General features: G+C 41.3%; 1 protein-coding gene across 1 annotated transcript in view; it reads left to right on the forward strand.

Annotated features, from left to right (window-relative positions):
• Positions 1-10,930, forward strand: part of LOC106896629 (phosphatidate phosphatase PAH1-like) — a 48,715-nt gene that overhangs the window by 33,908 nt on the left and 3,877 nt on the right. Inside the window, exons 3-4 of the mRNA XM_014956746.1 lie at positions 9,326-9,526; positions 10,813-10,908. Of these exons, the coding sequence (XP_014812232.1) occupies positions 9,326-9,526; positions 10,813-10,908 (297 nt within the window). The remainder of the gene's footprint in view (positions 1-9,325; positions 9,527-10,812; positions 10,909-10,930) is intronic.

A 10,930-nucleotide genomic window follows, 5' to 3' on the forward strand; every position in this document is an offset into this window, starting at 1 on the left:
CCCCCGGCCGTCGGAAGGCGGGGGGCGGTCTGCCCCCGGTGCGGCACACCACCGGCGTGCCCCGGTAAGAGGCGGGTCGGGCAAGGACAGCTCCAGCTCCTGCCCGTGGCGCCCGCCCCGCCCCATCGCGCCTTACCCGGGTGCTGCGGTCCCTCCTCCGGGGCGGCACCGCCGGACGGCCGAGCGAGTCTCCGTCGCCGCGGCGGGCGGCGCGCACAAAGGCGGCAGCGAGCGGAGCCAGCGGGAGGCCGAGGTGGGTGCCGGGGCTCCGGGCGGCCCCTGCGCCGGGGGAGAGGGAGGAAAGGGAGCACCGCTCCCCGGCCCCGAGCTGGGCGGGGAAGGCCGGGCTTGCCCCGCCGAGCGTTGAAGCCGCTGGAGGCAGCGGGTCCCCTCCGGCCGGGGCATCCCGCCGGTGCTGACCGCTCTTTCCTTGTCGAGGAGTCTGGCTTTTGGGAGTGACAGCGAGCGGCGGGGCTGTGGGGTTCGTCTGGCCTTGGCAGTGCTTTGTGCAGGGCGTCAGAGGGAAAGGGGAAATCTGCTGCTTTCCCGGTTTATCGTCAGAGGGGGGTACCCAGCGGCGGGGAGGTGTGGGTGTGGGGTCCCTGCTCCTCCCGAGCTGGGTGGGCTTGTCGAGCCCAGCGCCCCTCCGTGTGCTGCTTCCCCTTGTACGTTAGGGAGGAGATTTTGCCTCCCTTGGGCTGGCAACTGCTGATGCAGATTGCTGCGTTAGGGCCACTGCTTCGCTAATTCTTTCCCTGAGATGGAATAATGAAAGCGGTAACAGGCCAGAGGGATTTAATGGCATAGCAGAGCATGTCTGGCAGCAGTGCAAATGCTGCATATGAAACTAAACTTTCGGATATTTCAGGTTTCTTTGCTGTGATTTCCCCCCCACCTCAAACAGCTGTTACTTTTTCTATTACTGTTTCTCCTCTATCTTCAAGAAGAGAAGGTAAAAGAGAATGTATCTCGTGGAGAGTGGGGAGGAGACGAGTATGCAATATTTTTGTTATCTCTGTCAAAAATAGGAATTGTGTAGAGGCCCATAGTAATAACAGGATCTCAGCACTGATATTACGAAGTAATGAGCAGTTCCTTTTTCCTTTTACATGTAAAGTCATTGACCTCGATAGGTCTATTGACCTCTGTTTTGGTTCACAGTCTGGAGGGTGTTTTGGAATGTTTTGTTTATTTTATTTTCTGGGTGGCATTATTTGTGTCTCTGCTGTATTCAGAAACAAATACTGACAAATGTTTAGTGTACATAGATTAGATTTTGCTGTCATCAGTGTACCCAGTTAGAAGTCAGATGGATGTACTCCTATTACAGTAAAATGAGCCTAATTCCATGAAGAGAACTGTAGAAAAAGTGGGGAGACACTGAAGGAGATAAGATGAGAAAGACTCAGCATAATTATTTATTACTTTAGGCATAAAGCCATGAAAATAGCTTCTAATGGTTTTAGACACTTTCTGCTTTTCTGATAGCTCCAATTCACTAATACAGGCTTCCTGATAGTATCTTCTTACCAGACTCAGTGTGGTCTGTTTGTAAGGGAGTTGGGCAAGTATTAGTCTTTGACCCTTTTCCATACCTGAGGATGTACAGATGCACACATTTGTTTATCTATGAACACACATATACACAGCAGTCATCAAAACCAGTTGAAATACAGTTAAGAGCTTACTTTAAACTCTGAAAATGTGGAAAATGGAAATGTATAACAAACAAATTTGTTTTCCAGTCCCACTGAAAGAAAGGTCGCCAAGTCACATGAGTATCAGCATGGAATAGAGCTACTGCTGTGCTTCTGCTCTGATTTATATTCCTCCTCTGACATCAGAACAGTAGCACAGGGCAGCACAGTACATGATCTACCATATATTCTCCAGTTATTTCAAACGTTCTTGGTTTCAGGCATCAGTTTGTACTTTTCAGTTTGTTGTAAAGTTTGATCTTATTTATGCAGTGTCAGTCCAAAAAGGTGTCAGCCCTTGTCTGTGTTCCCTCAAAATACCTCTGTGAGGAAGGTACAGCTGGGGAGCTGAGGCACAGAGAGACCAAGAGAAATGTGGAAGGTCTCCCAGGAGATCTCTGGGAAGGAGGAGGCAGTCTTAAGATATGATTTTAAGATTGCCTGAAATACCAAAAGAGGTGTCCATCGTACTACCCACCACCAACTCTTTCTCAGCTTCTTTCTTTAGTTGATACTAACAATTGTGTGGGTATGTGGTGAGTCAGATCTTCCCATTGATCCAGCTGGAATTTATTTTTGTATGGCTTTAGTGGTGTTATTTTTCAGCGCTGACACAAGGGCAAGATTTGGGAGGGTTGGGAATGAATGGTGGGGAGGCTGGTGTGGGGACCATGGTTGTACACTTCAACTGGCTGTGCAATCATTCTTTTGGACTCTTGAGTGCCAGTCCAGTACCCTGACTGTGAGACTGTGAGTCCTCCCTTCGTTTGAACATGAGGATTCATTACAAGCAAGTTTTGAGTCTTCAATTTGAAGTTTTGATTTCAGCTACTCTCAAGAAAATATTTTGTCCTTTACAGGGACTTTGTAAGTATTGGACCAAGTAATGTTTCAACTATTTGAAAGATATTCTGCAATACCAGAACCAAGTGAATAGTCGTCTCATAGTCAAAGTCCGTATCTGTGAGTGAGTGTGAGTGAGTGAGTGGTTTCTGGAAAGGACTGGCAGCTTGGAAGATAAGTTTGACATTTGATCCATTTGACTCTCTGGCCATTATAAGAAGGCACAGTTTTTGGCACTGGCCTTGGCCAATTTGATATAGGAGTCAAATAGTTCCTAATAGAATTAAACCCAGAATAGTCCCAACCCTAAAATATTCCTGGAGATTCGGCTGGCAGGAAGCAATGTGCTTATACTCTGGTGCAGAGCCAGCCTTATGCTGCGGGTTGCTTTCTGATATGGGACATACAAGTGAATTGCACCTGTCTCCCAACTGACCAGGTGTATTGTCAAATCACCTGCAGGAATGTGGTCTGTCCCATGCTGCTGTGACTATGGGGAAGTTTGGAAAAAATGTGCACATAATCAGGTTTGGACAGAGTTTGCCCTCCTATATACAGAACAAACAGAATCACCCTGCTCAGCAGAGTGCTCTGGAGTTCTCCCTCAACAACTTGTCCAATTCAAGGGTCATGGCTGCTTATGGCCCACTTCCAAGTCATGTGTCCAGGTCTCCTTTCCCGGGAAAGAAGAATATGCAAGGAGAGTGTTTGTCTATGTTTCACTTTGATGAGCTTGGCATGCTGCAGTTGAGATACAGCCACAGTGATAGACGTTGCTTGAAACCAATGGGAGTTAAACACCCTCTAAGATCTAAGCCTTAGTACTTGCCCAAGACTGTGTGGGAATCTTGTAGGAAAGTAGGGACCTAAACTGAGGTCTCCTAAAGTCCTGTGCAGTGCCTTCACTGCTCCTCTAGAGGAAGTAAATCCAGGCTCTGATTTTGATCTGAGAAATGCACCACTTTGGGGGTCTGGCTGGGAATTTACTCAAAAAAAGTGGGATAGGAATTCATGACAGTGTCTTAGGGTTGGATTGATGTAGGAACTAACAAATAGTTAAGAAAAAGACTTTCAAATGTTCTTAATGATGTTCAGTTTCTAACCTGAATGAGTTAAAATATTAAGAGTTTTGAATGTGATATCACACAGCATTAGTGACTTTACAATGTGTTTACCATTTACTAATAAACAGAAGTACCTCTTTTTAAAATAATGGAATGATAGTTATATGAGCTTTTGTAGTTAAGAAGTCATCATTACTATGGTTGTGGTACAGACATGAAGGGCTCAGCTTAACTTTGAAAAAAAATCCATCTAGGGAATCTTCATCTGAAGTATTTTCTTCTCTTCCCTACATTTTTATCATAAATCTTTTTTAGAACATAACCTCTGATACTGTTTTTCATGGTAAAGGATATGTCAATAGTAAAATTCCATTAATTGGTGTAGAGGGAGTTGATGTTACTGCAAAGAAAACTGTATTGCTTCAGAAACAAAAAAATAAATATTTGATACATAATAAAAGAGTGGCAGTAAACACTTACCTAGTAGTCTTGGAAATGTTGTCACTTACTTTTTTGTAAATGAGGAATAATTCCCTTGAAGGGGCCCCAGTCTAGTTCCCAAATGTAGTTGGTCTCTCTCAAGCTTTGCATCTTCAAAACAGAAGCCAAAGGCAGAGCAGGGGACCAGATAGATCAGGTTTGTAAAATTGTCATAATCTCAGTGTCAGCAGCAGAGCTGCAGTGATTCATTTTACCTGAACACTGGCCCAGCAGTTTTTGGCTCCCTTTGACCATTTCACAAGTTGTGTGGAGAAGTTCTTAGGAAAGTCAAGTGTTTTGTGCTTATGCCCATCGCTTCAGTATTGGACCAGGGTCTCATCAGGTATTAAAAGCATAACCAAAAGGTGTGTCTGTATGTGTTGTTTTCCTTTGTGCTAAGTATTTGGTTTGTGTTATGTTTACCATTGCTGCAAATCTTCCTCTCCTGGCCTACAAAACCAGTGCAGAGTCATAACTGTAGAACCTGAGAAAAGAGGCTGAAAGAGACTTAAATGTTACATCCCTGCTAGTGAATGAAACGGTGCCAAAGTCCGTTCTTGGCGGCCAGTCCAGCTAGTACCGTCTGTCCATATCTATTCTATAAAGCTCTCTTAACCTTTAAAAAAAGGTGACTACTTCTAAAGTGCCCATGGGAGTAGTCCCCGGTCCATCTTATCTCATTGGCTGTGCCTGGGAATTGTTGGGAGAGTGCTTATTGGCCTGTGCCTAAAGTGTACCGGAAGCAGAATTTGTAATTTAAATAAATTCAGTATAGATGACCAAATTGTAATGGTCAGGTCTGTGATGTGGTATGGTTGGGTTTACTGCTTTGGACACAGGCACAGTGACAGTCTCTGTTCCAAAGATTACAATTGCCTGTTCCTAAACCAGTCCCAACAGCTGTTTGTCCTGCTCTTCAAAATTTTCTGTACTGGAGATTTCATATCTTCCAGAGTAAGAATTCTAATTACCCTTACAACATGCTACTTAAATCATATTGTTTTGTTTTGGTTTGGTTTGTTTTTTTTTCCCCAAAACTGTCTGTCTTTAAAGCATGTTGAATAGCACTTGTATCCCTAATTAATTTGGATGTGTGTGGTTATCTGGCCTGTTACTCATTGTGTTGTGGCGCCTGAGGAGACATTGGGTCTTCCAAAAGGAAAAAAAAAAAGGCCTTTAGTTCCTCTGACTTCCAGTATTTTATTATTTTACAAAACAAGGTAAAAAAAGATGACATGGTATTAGGGAAGAGCTGGGCTGTAAAAAGCAGGCCAAAAGGGTGCAATTACTAGCTTTTTCAGTGGAATTAGGACATAGTCTGGTGTACCTGCGTGAAAGAAGTGGATTATCTAGCGATGGTGTGTTTGATCTTACTGTGGCATCCAGTAGAGCAAGACTTTTAAGAATTAACTTTGTTAGGTCAATCTTTGCTAAGTTAATAAATCGGTTAAGTAATAAGGGAACACCTAGCTATTTATTTTTCACTTATTTTTCCATGAGATGATAAATTCTGAAAAATCACTGCTGTCTTTAACAATCAAAAGAGTTGGAAATTTTCTGAGCTTCCTGGCAGGTGATGCTACTTAAATTAACATTAAAAATTACACAAGAAAATACTTTTAATTTCATAATAGATGCATAATATAGAGCTGTGGAGTGTCTCCTGGCAAAGAACAAAACTCAAGCCATTTGAAAATCCTGACAGAAGCAGTACAGAACGTTCTCACTTGCTGCAAGCTTAGATCAAAAGGATCCTGAATTTTCACAGCAACAAAAAATATCCTATGCTATGTCCACTAGCACGGTATGAGAACAAGTGTTTTACTAAAATCAGTATAATTAACAGGCAGGCACTGGGAGTTTAACCCATGATGTAAGCTCATGTTTACTGCTGAAGTTGCCGCTGCCTGGTTAGTAAGTGAAAGACTTCTTGGAGTGGCCAGAGTAAAATGTTGCTCCAAAACCACGTGCAGTCTCTCTGGGGTTTGAGGAATGCTGGTTTCCTGGAGTACTGACATAGTATGGACTGACTTTAGGTTTAGAGTATAAACTTACAGACCTCAGTCTCCAAACAATCTCAGCTTTGGTTGGCGTGTATAAAAGTCAGGGTAAAGGGCCTACAACCATCAGAGTCCAATTTCTGAACTCTCCCCCATTTTAACTACAGCATCTTTTGTTCCCTACATTTGAAATATAAAGCTATTTTTGTCTGTTTTCCTGAGGAAGTGGGGTTTAAGTGATTAGTCTGCCAGTCTGTTTTTTAATTCCGCTGTGATTTTATTGCACAGGCCAGGTTCAGCCCAGCTTGAAAGGAATGTCCATCACCAGCTGACAGTTTGAATGTGGCACTTTCTTTTTAAGGGATAAGAGATTTTCACTGTATGGAAGCAAGCTGTGCTCTGCCAGTTGGCCTCAGAGCTCGATGATGGTGTCTAACTTTTTAAATTCACGAGTATAAAAATAATCACTGTGTCCTAAGACAGGGCAGGCAGTGCAGCTCAGATTTGTTGTGAACCAGAATAGTGGCAAAATTCTCTGTTTAGCAGGAGACCTGCTGGTGTAACTTGTCAAGAGGATGTGTGAGTCCTCATATTTGGATTGTTTGCCCATAACTCTTCTGAACAGTGGGGTGTATGTACTGGCCCAGCAACTCCTTCCCCACCAAGGAAGTTGTGGCTGTTTTGCACCTAGAAATTTTGTTGCTTCAGCAGACTAAGCATTAACTGGAGTGAACTACACCATGTAATTTTGAATCTAATTGTAGCCATCTTTAAATTTAATCTTAACTCAGAAAGAAATGTGTTTCTTATTGTTCTTTAGGTTAGGAAAATCCCCAGTAGAAACTGCAATATTTTTCCAAAACAAAGTGATAATTTTATGTCTGTCACCTTGGAGGCTCACTTCTGAACTTATGTCTGTGCCTGTGTGGTGCCAACTTTTTAAAGAGTTCAGATGATGGACACCAAGATAATTAGGGGGCTGAGAGTTTATGACTTAAAAGGAGAGGCTGGGAGAGCTAGTTTTGTTCAGTCTTTGGGGAATTCATTTACTTCTTGGAGGGTACAGAGGAAACAGAGCCAGAACAGGTGCACAGTGACAGGACAAGAGGCAACAGGTACACGTTGCAACAAGGGAAGTTCAGATTAGATATCGGGAAGAAAATTTTCTCTGTGAGGACAGGCAAACATAGGAACATGAATGCAGGGAGGCTGAGAAATCTCCATCCTTAAAGACATTGAGAGCTCAATGGGACCAAGGTTGTGGGAAGCCTCCAAGTTGGCCCTCCTTTGGGCAGATTTTTGGATCAGGTGACCTCTAGAGGTCTGTTCCAACCTGTTGTTCCGTGACACAGCATAGGGTGCGGCGATGTATAATAGGAGCCCAGAAGTGCTAATACTAGTTGAATGCTGGACAACTGAATATATTTGCCCTTTCTGCCATGAGGTTTTTGTGTGATGTCTTTTCAGTAGGTGGCATTTTCTAGATGCCTGAATTGAGGGATGTGCAAAAATGTTTCTCCAAACAGTATTTAGGGATTGTTCATTATTCGATAACATCTTGTATACTAAATACTTCAAAAAAGTCACTTTGTTTCCAAAGTTAGTGCCTAGTTTTAATCTTGATCTTTTTGTGATTCAGCTCCCCAATTGTCAGATGGGGAGACCATCATCGCTTTTCAGGGACAATGAGTGATGATTATCACAAAGTTCAAAAGAACATTAATTCTTCCTTCAGAGCATGGTCTGTGTCCTGATACCCATGTATTGCAATAGAAACAGAGAAGAAAGCAAAGCTTCAGTCCATTCTATATGGAAGGACTTTCAGAAAAAAACTGACAGGTGATCATCAATTAATTAGAACTACTATGCATGAAAAGACCGGCTTAAATTATAGCATGTCCTAACTTTCAGTTTTTTTACTGTAATGCTTTCACTGGATTCTTTTAATAGTTTTTTGTTTCTAAGTATAAATCAAATTTAAAAATTGGAACTATTTTTACAGCATTTCACACATCTTTTTGTTGTTTATGAAAGAACACAGCTGAAAGAGAGTCTCTGTTGTAGCAGATGATGCTGGTTAACACATGCTGCGCAGCTCAGTGCAGTGACTGTCTCTCAGACTGAGCTCAGTTCTGTTCTCATCACCAGCCATGGAGCTTTACTGCTGCCTGCTCTGCAGGCAATCTTTTATTGATGTCCAGGTGATGTAGTCCAGCTTAGCAATGATGTTCAGGTGGTGTAGTCCAGCCTAGAAAAGAACTTTGGGAGGCATACGCTTTATACAAAGACTTCTCTGAAATCAGTATCTTAGAATCTCTAAGAGGTGTTGGAAAAATAGTGAAAACAATAAACATTGGAAGTCCTTAAAATCTCTACTGTTCAGGAAATTATCTGCGTAAATTCATTCATACTTTGAGAGTCCTTGAATTTTTGAGTATGTCTAAGTATGCATGCTGTCCTGTCTAGGGTACTAAGTGTATTAAGGGAGCATAAACAGAGTCTGCATTAACAGAGGAGAAGCAGGAAGCTTCAGGGGAGCAGGGGAAATAAAACCAAACACTTCAGCCATCAACACATGCCTAATTTTTAATAAACCTGCTGATGCTAAAAGGCTGTTCTAAAACAAAAATGGTAAAGTTGCATTAGGAGGCACTCTAAAGATCATGTGCTCTGGATTGAAGGTTGCTTGTCAAACCCTAATGCATATCAATCGTGCATATGCATTATAATAATCTTTTAATGGGAGAAATCTCTGTAAAGTGGGAAAATAGCCTTTGACTTCAGAGTAGTGGAAAATTAGATCTGCTTAAAACCATTTACTTTCCCTGACCTTAAAAGCCTGTAGAAACACATGAGAAAAGTGTATTTATTGTTCAGAGCACAATAAATGACAGGAAGATATGTGATTTTGGAAGCAATGCTTTTTGGAGATAATTGGAGATATTTATGAGCTGCAGAGTGTAAAAGTCTGACAGTAGTTTTGAATGCAACTGATTTTACAAACTTTTGAAAGTTGTTACAATTCTCTGACTTACAAGGTCTCCTTTGCTTTTGTCTTTTAATAGCTCTCTACAAACACATGTCAGCTGTAAATAAATCAGGTGGGAAATCATGATTCTATGTGAAGTTGTTAATTTGTGAAACAGAAGAATAGCCCACTGCTGGAGTCTCAGTCTGTCAAATGTCTCTAAAATATAAAGCAGGAATCAAAATCTTATTTGTTCTATTTTTTGCCTTTCAGGTCCAAACCATGAATTACGTTGGACAGTTAGCAGGGCAAGTGTTTGTAACTGTGAAGGAGCTCTATAAGGGAATAAACCCAGCCACATTGTCAGGATGTATAGACATAATTGTTGTACGTCAGCCAGATGGAAATCTTCAGTGTTCCCCTTTCCATGTACGCTTTGGGAAGATGGGAGTCCTACGTTCTAGGGAGAAAGTGGTAAGAAAATCAACAATTTTAATGTGTTCTGTCTGTGGGGTAACTGTAATGGTATGAAAGTTACTGAATGTTCTGTGGTATCCTAGTCAAGGTTTTCTTTAGATACTCTTTACAAAGTGCCCCAGTTGAGGCTAGATTCAATTAAAATGGTTGTTACTGATTATTGCATTTGAAAGCATACTTTTTAAGACATTGTTTACAATAAAACCAAAACAAACCATGAAATTTGTAACATTTATTTTCAGTAGAGCAAAATTTTGAATGTGCTGATTTGGGTTTATAATAGATCCCTTTGTTTAACGTGTTCATTGATCGTTAAAAAAAGAGAGTTAATCATGAAGTAGTATTTTCAGATAACAGAGTGTTGAGTTTAATTGAAGCTAGAAAAAGCAGTGAGGACCTTTAGATAAATGTAACCAAGCTGAATGACGTCGCAATATGGTATCAGATGTGAAGTTGCCAGTGAGTAATGCACCACAGATTGTGTTAGGAAATAATTTGTAACTACATATAGTCTAGGTTCTAATGTAGCTATAATTGTTCAGTAGAAAGATGCTAATATCACCATGGACATCATTCAATTGTTATGTGAATTAGAAAAGAATACCAAGATTTAGGATGGGTAGAAGTTGAAAATGTTACTGTGCCAATAAAATGTTACTGTGTCCTGAAATATAACATAAATATAAGCTTGTCCCAGTCTCCAAAAAAACCCCAAACCACCAGTGAAAATGGAGTTTGTGGCAAGGTTGGTTATAGGCAGAGAAAGATTCTCCTGAGAAGAAATGGAAATAGTCGGGTCTGCACAGCGGTGAGATGAACGTGTGGAAGACATGGACAATTTTTCTTATTTGTGCTTCTCATAGTGTAAAGAGAAGCCTGTCTAATGAATTTGAAAGACATTATATTAAAATTTGCATGTGGGAGTACTTCTTGCACAATACAAGATTAGGCTATAAATCAAAAGAGCAAAAAGATTTATGTGGTGAGTGAAGCATTCAGAATTACATTTAAAAAGATTCAGAACATTATATAAGAGCTATAAAACTTCCTGAGAAGAGGAGTGAGCCAGCAATAGGTTGAATGAGTTAGAAAAACATTCTGGCAACTGATGGCCTTATGAAGGGGGAGAGAAACAGAGAAGTTCATGATTTTATGTTTATTGTAAGGTTTCCTACACTTCCCTGAGAAGCATTTGCCCAGTGACAGGGAAGGGATAGCTGAACAGGAACTGTGTACCCAGAATAACTTTCTCTTCATTTGAGAATATATTTATTTTCTTCCAGGTTGACATAGAAATTAATGGAGAGGCCGTAGATTTGCACATGAAACTAGGAGACAATGGAGAGGCCTTTTTTGTGCAAGAGATGGATAATGATAAGGTAAGAGTCAAAACTAATTTTA

Source organism: Calidris pugnax, unplaced genomic scaffold (genome assembly GCF_001431845.1).
Source record: "Calidris pugnax isolate Ruff unplaced genomic scaffold, ASM143184v1 scaffold171, whole genome shotgun sequence".
Classification (NCBI taxonomy): domain Eukaryota; kingdom Metazoa; phylum Chordata; class Aves; order Charadriiformes; family Scolopacidae; genus Calidris; species Calidris pugnax.